The sequence below is a fragment of the Chanos chanos genome, chromosome 2 (genome assembly GCF_902362185.1).
Source record: "Chanos chanos chromosome 2, fChaCha1.1, whole genome shotgun sequence".
In the NCBI taxonomy this organism is placed as follows: domain Eukaryota; kingdom Metazoa; phylum Chordata; class Actinopteri; order Gonorynchiformes; family Chanidae; genus Chanos; species Chanos chanos.
In genome coordinates this window covers 5,861,130-5,883,771 of record NC_044496.1, presented here as the reverse complement: position 1 = coordinate 5,883,771, position 22,642 = coordinate 5,861,130, and the positions used below count along the sequence as shown (strand labels likewise).

Genomic DNA, 22,642 nt, shown 5'->3' with positions numbered 1-22,642 from the left:
CTATGAGAATCCTCTGGAAGAGAAGACTGTGTTCTTTGCAGGTATTGTCTCACTAACTGATTGATTAGATTGAATCGACTAATGCGACAGGAAAGGTGCTCCGCCCAGTTAAGATGGGAATATGAATCTTATGTCTTAAGATATATACATGGTAAATTTTACAGTGTGAAAGAAAGCAAATGCATGAAATGCTAATCAAATAAAAACATACTGTTCGGAGACAGAGGGGGAAAAAAGCAAACAGAAGAAAGTGGTAGAGCATAAGACAGTATTCTATCAGATGTGATATGTCTATGGGCTATAGCAGTATGTCTCCTGGAATTCAACTGAAAACTTTGAGCTACACTGGTTGCTACTTAGTTTTCTAGTTTTCTCACATACTTGTGTGATATATACATTAGATATCCTATAGATTACAAAATTTCACAGTAATCTGAGTTATTACTTGTAGCAGTCACAGTATCCATTGTCACTTTTAATGGTCTTCCCATCTGTTCAGTAGCAAAAGTGGCGTCACTCAGTTAGCTTGCTAAAGCAATTGCCATCAATGCAAGCATGGCTTTCCCATCAGAATATACCGCGTTCCATTAGCCCAGAGGAAAGTGTCTAACTCCGCCGTCAGAATGTGCTCTCTCTCTCCAAGCCGAATGGTTTATGTATTTTGCGGGTTGTAATAATAATAATACATGCCTTGCGTTGCTAATACGTGACTGAATCCTATTCCTCTCTCTTTCTCCCAAGACCTGAGCTGAGAGAATGCTTCTATTGCACATTGCTCCTCTTTAGAGAGATTTACAACTTGGCATTGAGAATGATATATGTCTGAGTCATCAAATTATAAGGCAATGAGCTCATTCCTTACTGCTTATTGAGGTCGTGACATCTCCAGACGAAATGAATTTATGTATTTTTGCCTTCAGTGTTTTGTTGGGAGGGGATATGTCACAATTTTATTAATTAACGGAGTGAGTTTCATTTGTTGTGGTGGTGTGGAAAAATTGAAATACAAACACAAATATATATTGTGCATTTAACAACAGAGTCAGTTCTGTGTCAGTGACAATGTGCATTTCAGAAACGGATTATGTCAAATTGTGTAACTGCAATGCTATTCCTATAAGAATTTCAGAGCTGCCTGCCATTACTTCGTGTACTGTAGCTCTGAGTTACTCAACCATTCACTGCTGGAGTGCTGACTGTCTCAAATATGAATGAAAAGTTTTATTAATGTCTCTCTGTCTATCTGTGTTCTCCTGCATGTCTTTCTCAGGCGACGAGATGTGGATCTACTCTGCTAGCACGCTGGAGAGAGGCTATCCAAAGAGGATCTCCTCCATGGGTTTGCCTTCTGACCTCCGGCGCATAGATGCTGCTTTCTCCTTCGGCAAGAGCAAAAAGACTTATCTGTTCGCTGGTGACAAGTTCTGGAGGTAGGCCCAGATAGGAAATCTTCTCCATTAACAGTTGCTTTTTTAACTCAATATTAGACTTGATCTTCAGTCATAAAGACTTTGGAAAAAAAAGGGTTACCCTTTGGTGCTTTTAAAAAACCAAGAGAGATTCATGCAAAATTGCTTTTACATCATAAACCGTCCCTGTAGCAGTATTTTTTTTTTTCTGCGGACTTTTTTCTGTTGACAGTTCTTCAGATGAAATTGCAAAGTTAGAGAAAATCAAGTATGTGCTTGCAGAATACATAAACTATGCGCTGATAAGTTGAAACACCTTTCTAGGTATAACGAGGCTAAGAGAAAGATGGATCCTGGTTTCCCTAAGCTTATTGCTGACTCCTGGAGTGGACTACCTGATGACCTGGACAGTGCTTTTAGTCTGAGTGGAAATGGTAAGTGAATGAAATGAGGGTTTATGGGATGTTGGAGGGAGTGTAAGGTATGGGTCAGTTTGGACGTTTCTAGAGAATTCCTTAAGAAACTCTCCCAACTCCCATTACATTTGGCACTATGTGCTCAGCAACAACAAAAGCATTGCAAGTAGTGAAATTTTTTGTCTCAGTGCAGACTTGTTTAATAGCCCGATGAAATAAAAGTCCTCAGAGAAGAAAGCACAAGAAAGAACGCAGAGACAGACAAGCTAATCTAGAGTTGTTGATCTCTCAAGGAGTGCTGTAGAGCAGTTTTCCCAACTGTTTTACAGCAGTAATCATTTACACACACACACACACACACACGTGTGTACACACACACACACACACACACACACACCCCTTCTGCAACATTAAATAGAGCAAGTCTGTGCTGATCCTCAAAGGTGCCTCTGTGTGCTGGGAATTTGCCAGTGTGGGGCTTCGGAGAACTCTTCCCTCATGCCTGATTTAGTGTTTTTTAGTCATGAAGTGACCTGGTTCATAGCTCTCTCCTCTCCTCTCCTCTCCTCTCCTCTCCTCTCCTCTCCTCTCCTCTCTTCTCCTTAGCATACACACCTCCTTGGGATATTGCTTGTTGCAATATGATTCAGAAAACAGCTTTACTCTCAAAATGAAGGCTTTCTATCTAAATTAAGATAATTCTGGCAACAATTTGTACTCATATAATTTTATTGACTTTCTCTAGGTCTCTCTGTATAAAGGCTGCCTATGTATACGTGTACCTTTTCTTTTACATAAGTACACACATTCTGTATAGTGTTAAACAGCAGAGGGTAGTTACAAATGCTTTTGGAAACATGTATATTTTAGATGTATTATTTTGATGTGTCAGTCTATAGTGTTATATGCACTGCTAAGCTCTCTTAGAGAGTAACTTGCCACATTTTAGGAATTTGAGGATGTGTTTGTTTAAATCAAAAATAAAATAGCTCAGCAAGGAGTTTTGAGTTTTTCCATACATTTGCATTTTGACCCCGTTAATCTGTTTTACAGGTTACAGCTACTTCTTCAAAGATTCACACTACCTGAAAATGGATGACAATAGTCTGAAGGTCGTAAAGGTGGGAGACGTGAAAACAGACTGGCTTCGTTGCTAGGCACTGGTGGAACACACACACACACACACTCACACAACCGCTGGCATTCTGTGATGACCTTTGACCTCGGGCCAACTCCTTCTTCTCGCCAACGTTGCCACGGGAACCTCGGTCCAGGTTACCATGGCAATCCCAGCAACAACACTCACAGTCATTAGACTGTTCCTACCATTGAAAAAAAGTGTAACCTCCCTTTAGTTAGCCTGAGAGGCCAAGTCATAAACATAACACTCTGGGACCCCTTCTAAACGTCAAGCGAAGGCGACTAGGAGACTCCTAAAATAAGTTTGTATTGTAGTCGTGTGTGATATATGCTGTCTAATTGAAAAGCTGAAGGCATTTTACAATATCTCTTTCCCTTGTGTAGAAAATAAAAACGCCCTCTTGTGTAGTATCAAAATCACTATGACATCAGGTATGTCCCTCAACTGTACCCTAACGCAGCTGGTATTTCAGTGTAATATATCTCTTTAATGCCAATGCCATTCTCTCAAAAAATATTTGGATAAGGGAAAAAACAATGTAGAATGTTGGAAAATATTGTTGCCTAAAAGCTCTGTATTTGAAATGTGGCATTAAAAAAACAACAGTAATAACAGCAAAACAAGGTCAAAAATGACAATCTTTCAGATGTCATTTGGTAAAAACAAGAAACAGTTTGGTGTTTTGTCTTGTGGATCTTTCTTTTTTTTTTTTTTTTTTTTTTTCCCTCTGTAAATGTTGTCAGTCCAAAGTGATGTGTACTGTAATACATTTCATAAAGACAAATTCTTTAATAATTGTTCATTAATGTGCGTCTTATCAAAGAGACTGAATAACAGTCAAAGCACAAAGCTTTTTTTTTTTTTCTTTTGTCTGTATCTGATTCTGTCTCCGTTTCCACCATGGTACAGAGAGATTAAAGGCACGGGCTGCCTGTTGACCGTATTGGACTTTGTTCCATGATTGAGTATTGCTAAGAAAGTACCATGAAATTATTGTTGAATAATCATTTGTACTATTATATTTGCTTTATTGATTTTTACAATATAAATTTTTATGTGTGTGTTTTTTTTAATTTGCTTTATGCACTTTGTCACTATATTTTGTTTTGAAAATAAAGATTAAAAGGGAACTCCACTCAGAAAGAACTGACACTCTATTTAATCCATCTCAGAATATATCAAAAACGCATCTGCAAAGAATCTTATATTTACATTTCTCCTAATCAGTCTTCTTTTGTTCCTCCTCCCGCTTCAAATACAAAATAGCTTTATTTTGAAATGAATTTTTATTTTCGATAACACTAATTAATACCAATTAGGCTACGATACCGTCCGATTTCAAACTTTGTTTGTCCTGAGGCCTCAGTAAACAAAACCCTTTATTTACTAAATTCTTTGTTTCCTTAATCATGCACTGCTAAATCTAAATAATTCTGTAATCACAAAAAGATAAAAAAGAAAAGGGACCTGAAAGTATCCAAAATTTAGAGTGACTATGCCCACACACCTGATGACCTAACTGGAAAGTTTGATCAAATGCTGGAGTAATGACCACTATTTTACCTTTGAAAACGCAGGACAGGATCACGGGACATGCCTTCTGGTTACACTTGAACTACGTCATGTCTGAATTATGTAACATCTATGTATATGTGTAGCTCTCCCTATATTTAGGGAACACGTGCAGGGAACTCTACATGTTGGCCGACCGCACTCTGTACAGGATTTAATATATGGCGGGTTTTTTTCTCCGCAAGACCCTTTCCTCCTGAGGGTGAAAGGAGTCGTCCAGGCAGATAATTAGCGTTAAGCAGAGTTGGACCGAAACATAGAAAGATAGCCGAAAGATCGGACATCTGTCCGGCGGAGAAGTTCATCGTCGTTTCATACATGTAAACTATGTCTCTTCCTGAAGGACAGTGTATGAGAAATGTAAACCGATACGCAAGTTACTAGTGCCCCCAACTGGAAGAAAAAGGAGTCGCTCAGATATTGCCTGGATAATTGATTTACTCACCAGGCGTTCGTGAGTGAAGCGGGCCAAAGGCGACTTACCTCCATGCATGATTTTATTAGTCGTATTAAACTAAAATGCGAAATACGTCTTTACGCGCCCTCAAGCAAGTACACAATAGTAGTTCTGATCGAGAGGTCACCATGTGCTCTCAGTATTACTGCGGCATAAAAGAGGATTAGGTTCCGTGGAGGTGGGGCGATATCTCAGCGGTTAACACGTTCCTATGTGTAACACACAGCAGGACATGTGTGGTTAAAATGATGCAAACTATGTTGTAAGGATATAGTGGAAAGCATTCAGACTGCAACCCATTGATGTCCTGTGATGAGCTGTAAGGATGCCGCCGCAAAGGGTGTTCGCTTTACCGAGACAGCAGTCTCTGCTTCTCCCGGCAGTACTTAACCCGTTCGTTCATAACATCAAGTTGTCCAAGGTTGACAAAATTAAAGTGAGTATTTTATTTTAACCGCATAAATTTACATTGTGTAGTGCCGCTATTTCCGCCATACTCCGTTTATCTAGAGTTAAATTGTAAAACAAAACAAAAACAACTACAACTCTCTTGGTTCACTGGCTCTAATTAGAACAGGTAACTGTTTACTTGAATGTTAATCTAATCCGATTAAATCTAGCAGCATCAACTCGCCATTGTAAAATTTTGGCAGTACACAATAACAACAATGACCAGAATTGTATCACTGTTTCTTTCCCCCCTAGTACTTAGTACACAGTGTTCCAACCTCGGTTACAGGTAGTCCTGACATATCAGTATGCCTATGCCTGTTTCAATGACCAGGTTACCGTTAAATGTCTCTGTACACACAAGTTGCTCTAAATGGCTTATCTGTGTATAAATGTACCTCTTCGATAACGTATACTGATGTCACATTAAATCATTTCATTAAGAAATTCATTTCGAAGCCCGTTCAGAAATACACGCGAAAATTGTAATTTTACGTGTGAAAAATTCCCAATGTGGAAATTGGAAGTTCACATGTGAGCTGTCTAAACATATCACGCCATAGTAAGATTTATCGCTGGATCTCATAAACCTGACCACCAATCATTCTCTCTCTCTCTCTGTGTCTGTCTTTCTCTCTCTCTCTCTTTCACATTCTTCTTCAGTGCTTTCTGCTAGGAATTGTTCTTGTGCCACTGCGTACCATCCTCATGCTGACTGTAGTGTTGATTACATGGCCAGTGGCTGCCATAGCAACGTTTAGACGGCCTCTCAAAGGTGATGTGGAGCCTATGACCGGATGGCGACGGTAAACTCTTTACAAGTCACAAGTTATATTCTCTCTCTCTCTCTCTCTCTCTCTCTCTCATCCCTATTTTATGAATTAATGTAGTGAGCAGGCACCAAAGCAATGGATAATATGAAGGGATAAACACATGTTTGTTTTCCCCCAGCTTCTTAGTTAATATTGATGAATCAATAACTAAATATTAACTAGATACCTCTGCTCAGCGTATGTTAATAGACATTCATTCAAATGCATCTGTCACATGTTTGAATCCAGGAGCTCCTCACACTCTGCTGAAACATAGGTGTTAAAAATAATCAGTAAAAAGGCTCAGATCCCTGTACTAGAGTTTACTTATTCTATAACCCCGTCATTGCGAAACCGTTAATGCAAGGTACTAAAAGAGAAACCGTTCTGTCCTTATAATGACTCAGTTTGATCTGGGTTAATCATTTCTTATCTTGAGCAGGAAAATAGGGGGTTGGGTTGGGGGAATGTATTTTCCTGCCCGCTCTGATTAGAAAGATAATAAAACTTCAGTTTCCTGCAGTGTGTCCGCTTGCTTCATCTGATAGAGGCATCAATGTCAGAACAATTGTAGAATTGGGTCTGTAGTAATCAGGTTCAGAGCTGTTCCCCCCCAGCCATATGCTTGTATGTTTTTGACTGACTCTTATTGGGATTAATGATCTAACATTATTTGAACATTATCCACAGTCCTTATGTTATATGAACATACATGTGTTTGTCTGTTTGTTGGTTGGTTGGTTGGTTTGTTTTACATATCTTAGAAGGAACTCATGCCATACCATCAGTACAAATTTCAAAGCCTCCTTGTCTTCCATGGTTGTGGAGTATCACTTCCTATAAAAGTTCCGTTTTCTGATTGTTTGTTGTACACAATAGAATCAAAGAAAGACAAAGAAACAAAAACTAAAGAAATAAAAAACGGAAAAAAAAAATAACCGCGTTACTTGTGGTGTTATATGCGGGTGTGTGGTCCAGTTTCAGTTTTCTAATGATGACGTCATTTAAGTTTCTGTACAGAAACAGAGCCACTTCAAAAGCATTTACTGTGGAGCAGTGTAAAGGTCGACCAGTCACTTGCAGGAAACCTAACTGTCTCGTTGCCTCTCCCCTACACAGCTTCATGTGTCGGACTATGCTCGCTGCCCTGGGTCGGCTGTACTTTTGGGCCATGGGTTTCCGTGTGGTGGTCAAGGGACAGCAAGCCAGCAGTGCGGAAGCGCCCATCCTTGCCGTGGCACCTCACTCCAGCTACTTTGATGCCATCGCATGCATCGTTTCGGGCCTGCCCTCCACCGTGTCTCGCTCAGAGACCTTGGCCACGCCCATATTTGGCAGTGAGTGACAGGCGAATTCTGCTCTACCTCTGCCTCTCGGAGTAGATTTTCCCCTATATCAACATTCAGTTCGACCGCTGTTAGATTGTCTTTAAACACTGACCGAGGACCGGTGCCCCTGCTCATACCGTTTTTGAACAAAATCCCTCATAGTCTCCTAGTCGACCTCTCAATTTCTTTCTCAAAACCTGTAAGTCTGACTGTGCTCTTAAAGCTTTAACAGGAGCTTGACCTTCTGAGTCAGGCATGCTAGAACATGGACTTCAGAGAGAGAGGTTTTAAAAAAATCTGCTCTTCACTAAAAGAGGCTTGAGTGTAAATAGGTTCTAAACTAAAACAGGCATTCTAAGTGTAGTTAATGTTTGCAGATATTTTCTTAGTGTCCTCTCAGTTGCTATGTTAAGTGACGGTGTTATCACTTGAACTGTTCTGTAGATTTATAGCCTTAGCAGTATCTAATTGAAAGTTTTCAGAGTTAGTGAGGATTGTGTTTGGGTGTTTGCTTTGGTTTTCACTATGCTTTAGGTTTGTGTAACCTCTAGACCACAGGGGCAGCCGTGGTTAGCGAACTGGCTTGTAACCGAAGGGTTGCCGGTTCAACGGCTGTGTGCCCTTGGGCAAGGCACTTAACCGCAATGCCCCCCAGGCGCAAGGAATGCCGCCCACTGTTCCTGCATCTGGTGTGTGCATTCACTACTGGTGTGTTGGATGGGTTAAATGCAGAGGACAAACTCACTGCTCACTGTTCACAGTGTGTGTGTGTGTGCGATCACAGAGATTTACATTCTGTGAGTCTGCACGTATGTTCACGTTTTAAATTTTGTGTGTGTTTTTTTTTTTTTTTTTTGCTTCGAGGGTTTCTGCAATGTCTTCAGCCTGTTCTGGTCTCCAGGACAGATCCGGATTCCCGTAAAAATACCATCATTGAGATTGAGAATCGGGCCACTTCTAAGGGCCAATGGCCACAGGTATGTGAAAAGAATAACTCTGTTCTACACGCACACACACAAACACACACACACGCAGACACACACACACACACACACAGATGTTAGAGGATACGGTTTGAGCAGGTTCCTTTTGCACGCAGTTTTAAGAGGCATTTTTAACTGACATCACATACACGTTGTAAATGTCATCTCCTGAAGTCTGGCCCTTGAATTTCCGATCCTGTCAAAAAAAAAAAAACAAAAAAAAAACAGGAAAAACTCGAGTGCTGACAGTCAGACATTCTGAAAGCTGGAAAGCACTTTGGTGACTTCCCTAGTTCGTCTGACTGAAAGGGTTCTTTTTTTTTTTTTCTTACGTTCACGTGTTTGACTGCAGACTACTGCATATGATACTAGAAATAAATCTTGTAAAAGTTGTTTAAAATAGCGCTCGCATAAATTGAATAATTCACATGATCTCAGAATGTCATTCCTCTAAATTACAAGCTGTGTCCATGGTTTTAAAATTAGCAGCATAAAATATTTAAATGTAAATCTGTCGTTAAAACGTAAATAAGTGAGTTTAAATAGCATCATTGAAATGCGTTAGCGTTTTAGATTTTTTCGGTCTGTTATTGCGGGAAACGAACTTTAAAACTAATTCATGTTTATTTGTTTATGTTTGGTGCTTTTATAATACTACAGGTGCTGATATTCCCAGAGGGCACGTGCACAAACAGATCATGTCTTATCACTTTCAAACAAGGTATTTATTTTCCTGTAAAACGTGTACAGATCTGAGATCTCCTACGCCTCAAAGCAGTCAGATAATACTCTAATACACGTATAAAATTTACCAAACCAATGCGATATAAGATTTTTTTTTTGACTGTTTGTATCTAAACTAATTTTAATGTGAGTGTGATGTTGTAGACGTGGTCACAGTAGTAACATGTTGCTTTAGAGTCTGGAATATCATTTTCCTAATGCAAATCGACATAAGAGAAAGCTGCCGCCACAGTGAATGGGGCTTTTATGGGTTTTTTTGTTTGTTTTGTTTTGTATGTGTGTGTGTATGTGTGTGTATAGAGAGAGAGAGAGTATTCTTTCTGTGCTGGAACACACTTCATCATACTCTCTGCACAGCTCAGCACAAACATTAGCACGACTAAGGTTTTTCTCTCACTGAATCTGCCCTGTATGTTCACAGTAAAATCAACAAAGGGAAATGAACTTTTTAACTAAGTTGAACTAGACCCATTTTTATTCTTAAAGTGTTAATACTGGATCCAGTTTAACTCTCTGAGAGTTCATTGAGCGGTGCTAGTTTATTCTGTGCGAGTTTATTCTGCTCTCCACATGAATTTGGATCTGCACATGTCTTTGTTGTCATTGTTAAGGAGTGATTTCTAAACTCTTATTAATGGGTGCACAGCAGAAAAAACTGTAACTTTGAAATATTGGGGTCTTAAATTTGGTGGAAAGTAGCTCCCAAGTGCTCCACATTTTGTAATCCTTGTTCATATGAATGTAAGCTCAATAATACCTGTGTTAAGGTAAAATTGTATTGATTACCTGAAGGATATCATGCTTTATTAATGATCTGGGACATTATTTAGTCAATGTGACTGACTTTCAGGTCAGATGACTAAACCCACTGACGCTGCACACTTAGCTGAGTTTACTGGAAAGCCAAATGTTACTCTGTGTATGCGTGTGTGTGCGTGCGTGTGTGTGTGTGTGTGTATGTGTGTGTGTGCGTGTGTGTGTGTGTCTGCATGCACGCGTGTATGCGTGGGTGCGTTGAAAGGTGCAGAGAGAGCACTCACTTTGATGTATGTGGCATTTGTTAATCTCTTGATAGGTGCCTTTATTCCTGGTGTACCAGTTCAGCCAGTTCTCATCAAATACCCAAATAAACTGGTCAGTATCACAGCTCTTCTGTCATGTTGTGCATCATCTGACTTCATTTTTAATCTACTCAGCACAGAGACTGCTGCAGCGGCCCACTTTTTTTTTTAACATTGAGCAATGGGAAATAGTATTTCCTTAGAGAAGTGGTTTTCTGTCTGCAGTATGAGATATTAGTCATATTGGGACAGTCGTGGTCTAAAAAGTAGAGAACCGGGCTTGTGACTGGAGGGTTGCCGGCTCGATTCCCAGGCCCAACATCCCCGGCTGTGTGCCCTTCAGCAAGGCACGTAACCCCAATGCTCCCCGGGCGCTCACCAAGGAGGCTGCCCACTGCTCCTGCGTCTGGTGTGTGTTCACTACTGGTGTGTTGGATGGGTTAAATGCAGAGGACAAATTCACTGCTCACTGTTCACAGTGTGTGTGTGCAATCGCTGAAACTTAACTTAAATATTAGTCTTTTTTATTTTGCTTTTGTGATGCTGTCACTGCTAATCTGTGTCAAGTCTCTTTTTGTTTGGCAATAAGTTTCTTTCTTTCTTTCTTTCTTTCTCTCTCTCTCTCTCTCTTTCTCTCCCTCTCTCTTTCTCTGTTTCACTCTGTCTGTCTGTCTCTGTCTCTCTCCCTCACTGTCTCTCTCTGGCTATGCACACTCCCACATACATGCACAAACAGCCTTGAAGTTTGACCATTGAAAGTTCACAAGCTGGTGCCGGTCGACGTGAGCGTGTTCGAGCTGGGAACATATTTAGTAAAAGCACTTTCTGTGACATATACTCATGTGGATTTGAGTGAAAACAATTCCTACAGAACACTTAAAAATACTGTTTGGTTTTTTTTGTTTGCTTGTTTGTTTTCAAAGGACACAGTAACATGGACATGGCAAGGCCCAGCACTGTAAGTCCCTCATGCTTATTCGTTGCTGTCATTAGTCTATGACCGTTACAAAATACTAGCATAAATTCGCTTTATTACTGTGCTCTCAAATCTCACAGGTTTTCTGTGGCTATGCAGTCGCATTGACGTAAAATTCAAATTAATGTTGCTTGGTCAGATCGTTATCTCTGTTTCTTCTCTAAACACTGATGCCGCTGACTCACAGATCCTTGTGCAAGATTAGGAAGTTCATGCATGGGTTTGTGGTCGACAAATGTGTAAGCTGTTGCATCTTTCAATGAGTAGTATGGATGTGAACTGAATGCTAGAATGTTCTCTGGTGGTAATCTAACTTTTTTTTTTTCTCCCTTTGCTGTTTCAGGAAGACTACACTGCTTCTTACACTGTGTCAGCTCTACACTACTGTGGAGATTGAGGTTAGAAGACCCCTCTATCTTCCTCTCATCTAAACATAACCTTTATAAAGATTTTTGAGTGAATGCCAATCAGTAGTGAGTCTTTCTGCAGATATGTCTGTTATGAGTAACATACACTGTGATTGGTTCCCTCATACCTCTCAGTATGAGCCAATTTAACAGATTTACTGGGCATGGGTTCCTGTTACATTTTTTTTTTTTTTGGTTACATAATCAAAGACGTGTTTTTGTTTTTTTCTTTTGATAATGTTATGTGTGCGTGCGTGCGTCTGTATGCGTGTATGCATGTGTGTGTGTGCGTGTGTGTGTGTGCGTGTGTGTGTGTTACAGTTTCTGCCTCCTCAGGTCCCTTCCGAGGCAGAGAAGAAAAACCCCATCCTGTTTGCCCAGTCAGTACGGAATGTAATGGCTCAGTAAGACTGGAAAAAAAATCCTTTTTATTATTATTATCATTATTATTATTATTATTATTATTATTTATTTATTTATTTATTTATTTATTTATTTATTTATTTATTTTTTAGTTGTTGTTGTTGTTATTAGGGCACCTTACACATCACCCATGGTTGATCATTTTCTCTGTCATTTTCTGTGTGTGTGTGTGTGTTGTGCTGTCAGAGCACTGGGCATCCCAGTGACTGATCACACATATGAGGACTGTCGTCTGATGATCTCTGCGGGGGAGCTGACCCTGCCCATGGAGACGGGGCTTGTGGAGTTTACCAAGATCAGCAAGAAACTGGAGTAAGTCCCAGTTATCTTACCGCATTTATTCAGCATGAAAGCTGAAAAAGAGCAGAATCATTCTGCCCTTAGTCTTCTATGCTGTATCACATCTATAGAGCAGGAAACAGGATTGAGAATGCATAAAATGCCGGAAATAAGAATGTGGTAATATCAGTCTAATAATATGTGCTATTACAACTCTTTATCAGAGACATATAGGAGGAAACTTGAATATGATTCTCAGATCACTATAACATAATGTAACTGTAATATAATATGACTGTTCTACCTCACGTTTATGCAGCCTGACACTGAAAGATGAAATGCTTCTCTAGTATTACTGTCCCATACCATAGGAATTACAGGAAACCTGAGAGAGACCTTTTTAATATTGCTGATCTGTATCGTATTCATATAGCAGAGCAGGTAGTTAGACTAAACAAGAAGATATTATTCTTCAGTTACTCAATATATGTGACGAACACAAGAAGCCACATCCTCTGTCTTTATCCTTGCCTTGTAATTAGACACTTATGTCAACCTGAGAGAAGCTGTGTGTGCCTTGCATGTACAGACATACAGTAACTGGAGATACACTAGACGGTAGTCTTACATTTGGCAGTAATACAGGCAGGCTGAGTACTTTACTGAGGAAAAGTCAGGGTGGGTTTGTAAATGGTGATGACCTGCTGTCGTCTTTGTGAAACAGTCTGAAATGGGACAACGTAAGAAAAGAGCTGGAGAGTTTTGCCGGCATGGCCAGTTCCTGTAAAGGAGGTCGAATCAGCATTGAGGAGTTCGCCAACTTTCTGAAACTACCCATCAACCCAGCCCTACAGGAGCTGTTTGCTCTTTTTGACAGGGTCTGTTTGCATGTGTGTGTGGGTGCATATTTATGCTTGTGTGTGTGTGTGCCTGTGTGTGCATGTGTGCATGTGTGTGTGTGCATGTGCGTGTGTGTGTTTAAGCGTGCGTGTGCGTGTGTGGTTGTGTGTGTGTATTTCTATGAAGTTAATCTCATGCCTTCTCTGCTAATCAAATCAGCTGACTTGGCTTGCACTACTTTTGAAACCACATCAACAGAAATGACTGCTCTATCCTGATTTATATTAAATTAGCTTTAAATCATCAAGGATTTTTTTTTTGGTCCAGTCTGACATTTGTTAGTATGGCTTACTCATCAAGCTGAATGAATGTTCTTAGTTCAGTTAAAATGGTGCCAGGTTTGAAGTTTGCAACTATAAAATGTTTAGTCCTAAATGTTAAGTACTCAGTAACAGACTGAGTTTCTCCAAATGCCAGGACTTGACAGTCTTCCAAAACATCAAACCTCAGCTGATACCAATCTTCCTTTAGCTTTGTAGAATCTGATGTGCTGCTACATGGTTGGTTTGCTAAACTCTGTTTCCTGTCGGTCTCTGCAGAATGGGGACGGGACCATTGATTTCAGAGAGTATGTTATCGGCGTAACGGTTCTGTGTCGGCCGGCTAACACAGAAGAGGTCATTCAGATGGTCTTTAAGGTATTATAAACGGACATCATACGCTTTTACACGTCCAACTATCATTAGAGATAACAGAAAGCTCTGCTGTTGACTGGGAACTGCTAAGAAAAAAAAATATATAGCCCTCGTTCTGACAATATACTAAGGGTTGTTATAAAACACCGCAAGGATGTGAGGAAAATAAACATGTTAATTGCCAAATTCATGTTTGACATGTCTGCAGTCTTTTTAGAACATGTTGGGGAAAAGATTTGGAACCATACAAATTAGTAATTACTCGGTGAGCATGGTTTTCAGAGTAGAGCGAAACAGACAGTTGATTTGGATTGTAATCTTGGCAGTCAAGGTCAGTAGAGTAGACTTGCAACTTTACACTGTGAGTTCAGACATCTGTGCGGGATATCTCGCTCTTCTAGACTGAAAATTGATTGACTCAGCTATTTTTGTCACTGATCTGTAAGGTTAGCATGAGAATATGACTACAGATCAGTTGATCGACTGGTAACAAAGATAATACAGATAATACTGAAAGAAATGTCTGTACTCGACAAATGTCCCTGACACCTGTGTGATAGATTGATGGAGCCAGTGTATCAGAGATGAAATGGCTCTGTCCTTTTTTCATGGCGCAGCTGTTTGACACGGATGAAGACGAGAGCATCACACACGAGGAGTTTACCGGCCTGATACGCTCCGCTCTGGGCGTGAGTGATCTCAACGTCTCCAAACTCTTCAAAGAGATCGATGCTGACAACTCCGGACATATCACTTACTGTACGTCCACAAAAAAAAAAATATATATATATATATATATATATATATATATATATATCAGCAGAACCAAACCACAGGCACACGTTACACTTTTATAACTGTTATATTTTTGGAGGGAAATATTTCAAATATTTATGATCAAATCAGATATGTCAAGTATTTATTTTTCTGCACAGCTCAGTTTGCACGACCACTGAAGTAGAAAAATTTGAACTCATTACTTTTCTTCATGCTATGCTAATGCTGACATTACCAACTGTTATACTCTTCTCTCTCTCTCTCACTCTCTCTCTGTCCCCTTCTCTCCCTCTCTCTCTCTCTCTCTCTCACTCTCTCTCTCTCTGTCCCCCTCTCTCCCTCTCTCTCTCTCTCTCTCTCTCACTCTCTCTCTCTCTCTCTCTCTCTCTCTCTCTCACTACAGCCGAGTTCAAGTCTTTTGCTCTTACTCATCCGGAGTATGCAAAGCTCTTCACCACCTACCTGGAGCTCCAGCGTCACCAGGCACTCCAGGGGGAGGAGTCAAGTTCTGTGTCCTCCTCCTGTTTCGTCTATGCAGAAAATGATGAAGATGATAGCATGTCCGATAAGAAGGATGACTGACTCTCCTCTCCAGACAGGAACTGAACCTGAATCTTACAAACTAAAAACAAGGGTCTAAATTCATTCAAACTGCCTTTCAACTGCTAAGGCGACAGTTGACGTCACGGAACTTTTCTATAAAAAGTAGCAGAAGCGCCTTCTTCCCATCACATGATACCAGCTGTCAAAGTAAACACGCTATGATATGTATTTTCACAGTGACCACACCTTGGGGCCCAGTGGTTTCAGCTGAGGTTTACGATTAAAAGGCAAGTCATATGAATCTAGGTGGGAGCCAAGGACAGTGGAGATATTGCCTAGATTCAAAGGTGAGAGGAAGTGAGAAGGATCAGCTTGCCTTTCATATTATCCCTTGTGGATGAGACTTTATCGCCTATTGTAGCTGAAATGGCAGAGGTGCCTTTGGACTGTGTATAACAGTTGCTTCTGTGCTAATAGCCTATTTGTCCCAAACGGGCACAAATATCTTTTGATTTATCTGTATGCTTTGGTTTGTTTCAGGTCCAGCTTGTTTTTTCGAAGATGTTAATAAAATGCTTTTATTTTTTATCACAAATAAAAAAATTCACAGCGATCTGCCACTGTCAGTGTGTCAGAAAGCACTGCAACATTTGTTTTTGTATAAGATATTGAGATAAATCTCTGCAGAATTTATTTTTTATTTTAAGATTTCTTTTTGGTTTTGAAAAGGTGAAAAAGTCACCAAAAGCTGTGAAATATTTCCTACAGTAGTCTGTGAGGGTGATCATTTATTTATCTCAAGCGTAGCTGTTGAAATTTTTCTCTCTCTCTCTCTCTTTCTCTCTCTCTCTCTCTCTCTCTCTCTCTCCCTCTCTCACACACATGCACACACACACACACACACACACACACACTTTCTCTGCTCAGAGACGCTGAAAGTTTGCTGTTATCAAAGCTTTTGCTTTGCCTTTGTTTTGTATTTGCATTTCTATTGAGGAGTGTTGTTGCTGAGATAGCAGTTTGTCTGTGTGGCTTGTGTTGACTAATGCCTACCAGCCAATGAAAATAGGGCAATTTGTGAGCAAAAAGGCATCCAAACAAACAACCAAACTACAACATATACCAGAGGGGTTTGGTTTCAATTAGCCAACTGCGATGTTATTTATTTAGCACTGTAGGTTTCAATTAGGAATTTTTGTTAACACAGCAAACATTGCTTACTTTGCAGTAAAACCCTTTGAAATGCAACTAATGTGTGTTGTTTTGTTTTATGTGCTAGGACATAATAATAGAAAGTGTCTGGAGATTTGAAGTGGGTGGTTGAAGAGAATTAAAAAGTAGATCTGTGTAATACTTTCATTCTTCAAACCTCCACAAGGTGACAGCACTCTTCTATAAAACACTCTAATCTTTGGCACCAAAATCGAGGTGTTTGTTTCTGTGTACCACGGTGATGTGTTTGATTAGAAGCCTAGGCCGCTGAGGGTGTTGTAAGTGTGTGTATGTTAGGCAATGTGTATCTGTGTTAAGATGGGTGTGTATGTGAGTAATTTGTGTGTGCATGTGTGTGTGTGTGTGTGTGTGTGTCCAAAATTGGACCACTGTGTGTCATGGGTCAGGCTTGTACGAATACATGAGTAAGCGTTAAGTAGACAGCGTGCCCCGTCCCCCACTGTAACTCATCTGAGTCCCAAGAAAAGCTGAAAAAGTTTAAACAGACCAAAGTGAGCGGAGGTCAAAGGTCAACATCCGCTTTACACCACCTTTTGAAGTGCGTGAGCCCATAACATTAATTGGCTATTAGGAGAAAAGGCACAGGACCCTGACAGCCAGCGCCGCTGGTACACAGGCCCAAAACTGAGCACTCAAGAACAGACTCAATATCGTCTCACAAAATTATTTAACAAAAAAAATACACTGGTCTTGCTATAAAACATCACCTGAGATGTGACTTAGAAAATGAGTCAGTTGTGAATAATCTCGCCTAAACAGCAAAATGGGTGAATTACTTAAGTATAGATAGTGAAGAACAAAAGAGGGATTTCTCAGATTAAGCCAATTCTAATACTTCCGTGCCATGGTGAGCAATGAGATGAATGCCGTTCTCTTTCTGCCGTCTCTCACTGACAGGTGAGTGATGGAGATGAGTTTACTTCATTAAAAGCCTGCTGTTTGCCAGACTGTGATCACCAGCTGTGATTTTCACCTTCAATTTGTTTTAACCTTTTAAAACACAATGAGGCCATTTCATTTTAATCACAATTGATGAGATGGCATGGAATCAATTAAGTCATTTCGTTCTTGTGTGTGGTTCTTTTTTTTTTTTTTTGTCTGACTTTCCCTCTTCACATCTTTTTATTTATTTATTTATTTATTTTTTCTACATCGCTACCGATATTGCTGAATCCATTTGAAAGAAGCCTGAGGTAAGTCTGTCTAGTCAAATTGCAGACAATCAGTTGCTACTAATCAGGTTTTATTTCTCTGACAGGGAACGTGGAGTGGCCAGTGGGGCCTTTGCTGGCCGGGCCTGGGCGAAACAAATGAAGAGTCAGATCAGAAGCAGGACAGAAAAGGTCAAAGCTGACAGGATGAATGGCTAATTGACGGGTCGCCCAAACAGCTGCAATCACACCAAGGCCCTGGAGTCACGCATTCCGTCTGCCAAAGGCTCCCATAGACAACATATACCAGCCGAACCTTTCGCCTGCAAGCGTACCATGTCAAAACCATGCTTAACATTCTCTCTCTCTCTCTCTCTCTCTCTCTCACTCTCTCTCTCTCTCTCTCTCTCTCTCACTCTCTCTCTCTCTCTCTAACCCTTTCTCTCTCTCTGTCTGTCTCTCTTTAGCTTGCTCTCTCTCTCGCTCTCTCTTGCTCTTTGAAAAAGACTCCCACGTACATAAACACACACACACATGCACACACGCACGCGCACACACACACACAAATACACATACACACAGACACCCACACACACACACACACACGCACACACACATACTTGTTCTGTCTTCTAAGTTGGGACTGCCTGCTGTTTTGCACTGACTTTCATTTTATGCTTAATAAAGTTTGATAACCCCAGTCTTAAGCAAGAATCATTTTGGCAGATTTTCATTTTCGTTTTTAACTCTTGCACCCAAAAAGAGATCTACACGACTGAGGCAACCAAAATCTCATCAATTGTTTTTTTTTTTTTTTCACATATTCATATCCTCGTCTGTACATATTCATTACATATTCACCCACACAGAAACACATGTACTCATTGTAAATTGCGGAGTTACTCTGTCTGCCATAGACCTATCTCAGAACCTTATCCTCATGCTTACACTGTGAGCAACTTGCCAAGTCAAATTTCTTGAATGTGCAAACTTACTTGGCCAGTGACAGTGATTCTGGTTCTGATTCTGATTCTCAGATTACAGTTGGGTCTCCAGTGCACAAACACACACGCACACGCACGCACATGCACACTCACATACTCAAAGAGAGAGAGAGAGAGTCTGATGACTTTCTAGGAATATGACCCGATCTTTGTCAGGCTGTCACATGGCACTACTTGTCAAAACATTACACATTTCTGCGTGTGTCCCTGGCATTGTGTTTGCCTCCAACTTGAACAGGCGTAACTCTCATACCATGGACTCCTGGAGTATGACACTCAGTAACCCAAGGGTGATACCTTAGGACACTCTGCGGGGGAGAAACTGCTAAGCCATGTTTACTCATACAATACCCCGAAAACATTGCACAACAGCAGAGAAAATCCCAGTGACGCTCCATGGTTCTCATGCTTTGCAACACAATAGGCTGTCAGTGGTGTCTGCATGTGATGCCTTCAGAAAGTTTGTGAATCCATCAGTAACATCTTGTTTCCTGTCACAGCCAGCAGGAGCTCTTATAAAACGCTCCGATACTTCGTAAACTCTTATCTCCACAGTGTTTTATTATGTTCTAGAGCACATCATATCAACCTGTGTCAAACTGTAATTCCCTTTAAAGGCTTGTGAGTCTTGGCCCTGGGTGGACAGCATTAGCCTTGACTAAACAAAAGCCCACTCTCTTCAAAGAGAACATTCTCTCACCAACCTCTGGAAGACATCTTGGCATATTATCTCAATGTTTTTGTTTTGTTTTTTTTTTAATCGGGAAATTTAAAAACAAAGACGGAAAGAAAGACATGAAACAATGTCTGATTTGATTTATCGTACAGTCTGAAATGTCTAAATCCAGGAACTGTTAGATGAAGTTTCAACATGGATGAAAAAAGAAAAAAAAAATTAGTCCCATCCTTAATCAAATTTCTCACTTTTTGTTTTTCCAAAAATCACTGTTTTTCCCTCCCATCATGGGGAGACTGTGTGATTTCCCTCCAGACATCTTTTTTCTGGTGGGCAGCCATCTCTCCCTGCGGCTCCAGGTCATGAACACGGATGCTTAGCTGTGAAGGAAGACCGTTATATGCTGTACCAGAGATAAAGGAAACAAACCAGGTATGTCCCAGCTGTGTAGAAAACACAACGTCCTAATAGATTACAGAGCAAAACAAGAAAATACTTCAAACTGTCACGTTTATGCGACATCTATCAACTGCTGGATGTGCGGAATGAGATCCCAGTCAAAAGGTTGCATTGGCAAAACAAAGAGTACTTTTGACTTTCAAAAGAACAAACGGCCAATCTTTGTTTCTCTCTGGAGAACCGAAATGGTTTTGTTAAGTGACTGGTAAAACTCACCCCTTAGTGATTCAATATCCTCAAGATATTTGCCAATATATAGCACGACCTCTATGGACGCTCATCAGATTTGTGTTGGTGAAGTTTTGTTTAAGTTAAGTTTTGTTTTTGGTTTTTAGTTTTATACATTTTAAACTGAAGAGGTATTCTCCAGCTCTCCAGTTGAAAATGCACTGCTCAGAGATTTGCAGAAGGAAAAGAAGAAGAAGAAGAAGATGTAGAAGAAGAAGAAGAATGCCTAATAGGCAAAGTAGCACCAAAAAAAGACATAAAACCCCCCAAAAAATCCATAAAAGGTGAATCCAACCAAAACAAGCCCACAAGGAATGTTCCTGAGTTGTATTGTAATGGCTTTGTGATGGGCATGTCCAAATTCACTGGCTGCTTCACCACTTCTGTAAAACAAATGGATTATTAATCCCAGACGCTTTCACTGTCTCTGAACACCACAATAAATCTGAGCAGCAAAAGTCAAGAATGAATTTTTTTTTCCTCAGGAAACTGCTGTGGTGTGTATATATATAATTCTATTCTGTCAACTCTGAAGTGCAATCCAAAAAAATTAAAGAACCAGCTTTTTGACAAATCTTGAGATGAAACAAATACTGTGACAACTGAAAAACGAAAAAGAATTGAACTGAAATATTTGATAAGGATTGGTTTGTTTAAAAATCGAAAAACAAAATGACATCGAAGGTTACAGGGTCACGCTGTCAAAGCACTGTAAAACAATATGCCGTCATATCCACTACATAATAAACTGCTCTTGTGAACATCATCTCAGTCCCATACAACAAGTCTTTTATACGAGAGGCATGCACTCAGTGACGCACACATTAATTAATACGCCATTTTCCAAGTGAGGCATGTGTGCTTCTAGACACACAAACAAAACTACTTTTGTCGTATGCCATTCTGTTTGTCATCTCATCTTCCAGGCATTAAAACATCTCACAACAACTCTGGACAACCTGAAAAGACAGATTAATTCCCTAACAGAGATCTCAGCATTTCATTGGAAATCATTTTTCATGGCATGAAGTCTCTGAATAGTTCTCTCTGTGCTGTCTGATAAATGACTTTGTGAGTGTACTTTGTGAGTGTACTTTGTGAGTGTACTTTGTGCGAGTGTGTGTGTATGCTCCTCAAGAATAACGCAGTCATGCACAGAACGCACTCAGCTGACCTTACCATCTGTACGTCACTTTGCATTCTTTCTCTCTGTCTGTCTGTTAATTGACTGATTAACATTAACACATTGTCAATTCCAATGCCTATGTATATATATTATTGTAATCACACACGTGTACATGGATACACAAAGATGGGCGTTCTTCTTTGTCTCTGTGTCTCGTAATTACCGGTGAAATGGTATTTCCCTAATTTAAAAAAAAAAAGCAATTTGCAATTTAGTAAACGTGTACTTATACAGAGGTTTATCTGCATCAGTTGCATTAGAGATCATTTGTAATTGATGTAATTACAGCACACAAAAGAACAGCTGACCACAGACCATAAGCGAGTCTGTCCGACATTAGGAGTGAATTGCCCTGTGGTGAATTATGAGTTGATTTAGGAGAGATAAAGCTATTAATCTCTTTTACATTTACAAGGCATGGGCTCTCCATCAGCAGGCAGGTTTAAGAGCTCTTCATTTAGTTAACTCTCTTCTTTTTCGCAGTATGGGGCCATTACAGGTCTCCTGGTACGCTTTGTCTCTGCTTGGCTCAGATATGGATCTAAAAGGCACTGAACACGGTGTAATAAGTGAAACTCATGGAAATCTCAGACCCCAAAACATTTGACTCTCAGCTTGGCAGATCACCTAACGAGTGACCTTTAACCCAAAAGCCTTAGGGTGTCCATCACCTCTGATGTACGTCCAAGCGAACGGGACGAATGGATATATGCTCTGTCAAACCTTGACCACTGCTGGTGCTCTCCCTCTCTTACCTTCTCCTTCTCCACTTTTTTCTCCCATCTCACTTTTGTTCTCTCATTTTAACAGAAGAAGAAGAAGAGGAGGAAGAAGAAGAGGAAGGAGAAGAAGAAGAAGACGAAGAAGAAGAAGAAGAAGAGGAAGAAGAAGAAGAAGAAGAGGAAGAAGTAGAAGAAGAGGAAGAAGAAGAAGAAGAGGAAGAAGAAGAAGAAGAAGTAGAAGTATGGTAGATGCTACTGTCTGCACCAATTACAGAATAAACAAACGAAAAAAGACAGAAATCCTAATGTACAAAAGGGCTACTGGACACTGTCCTGACCTCATTAGCGAGGTCTTTTTGGATGATTGTAATAGAGATCAACATCCAAGATAAATATTTGGACAAGTCAGACAAAGAATCCTCAAGACTGCGGGGAGAAGCAAAAGGAAAGATACAGGGAGGAGATAAATGCCCTCTTCAGCATGTCTAACACAAGACCAAGGGGACTGTAAAACTTAAACACTCACATTTGACCTGAGAGGCACCCGCTGTGACCAACAGTATATTTTCCAGTCTCAGATATTGTCAGTTCATCAATATGTCTATGTAATTACTTCTCATTTCACAGGCTTGGGAATGGGCTTACTTAACCAGGACAGCCTGCCTGACGG

General features: G+C 40.2%; 2 protein-coding genes across 2 annotated transcripts in view; both read left to right on the top strand.

The window, feature by feature from the left end:
* The window catches only part of mmp2 (matrix metallopeptidase 2), a 14,764-nt gene extending 11,430 nt beyond the window's left edge, over positions 1–3,334 (top strand). The window contains exons 10-13 of the mRNA XM_030794485.1: positions 1–41; positions 1,271–1,430; positions 1,734–1,843; positions 2,879–3,334. The exon at positions 1–41 is cut by the window's left edge and continues 96 nt beyond it. Coding sequence (XP_030650345.1) covers positions 1–41; positions 1,271–1,430; positions 1,734–1,843; positions 2,879–2,982 — 415 coding nt within the window. The 3' untranslated portion in view covers positions 2,983–3,334. The remainder of the gene's footprint in view (positions 42–1,270; positions 1,431–1,733; positions 1,844–2,878) is intronic.
* Positions 3,335–5,320: 1,986 nt separating this feature from the next.
* Positions 5,321–15,352, top strand: lpcat2 (lysophosphatidylcholine acyltransferase 2). The gene is made up of 14 exons (XM_030766504.1): positions 5,321–5,431; positions 6,109–6,251; positions 7,377–7,594; positions 8,450–8,562; positions 9,229–9,289; positions 10,388–10,446; positions 11,297–11,331; positions 11,693–11,747; positions 12,078–12,160; positions 12,366–12,491; positions 13,183–13,336; positions 13,898–13,996; positions 14,611–14,752; positions 15,174–15,352. The coding sequence occupies exons 1-14, from the start codon at positions 5,321–5,323 to the stop codon at positions 15,350–15,352; spliced, it is 1,578 nt and encodes a 525-aa protein (XP_030622364.1).
* Positions 15,353–22,642: the final 7,290 nt, after the last annotated feature.

Coding starts and splice junctions, on each gene's coding strand:
- lpcat2 (XM_030766504.1), top strand. CDS start 5,321: ATGCCGCCGCAAAGGGTGTTCGCTTTACCGAGACAGCAGTCTCTGCTT. Junction 12,492..13,182: donor AAGATCAGCAAGAAACTGGA/GTAAGTCCCAGT, acceptor TTTGTGAAACAG/TCTGAAATGGGACAACGTAA. Junction 13,337..13,897: donor TGTTTGCTCTTTTTGACAGG/GTCTGTTTGCAT, acceptor CGGTCTCTGCAG/AATGGGGACGGGACCATTGA.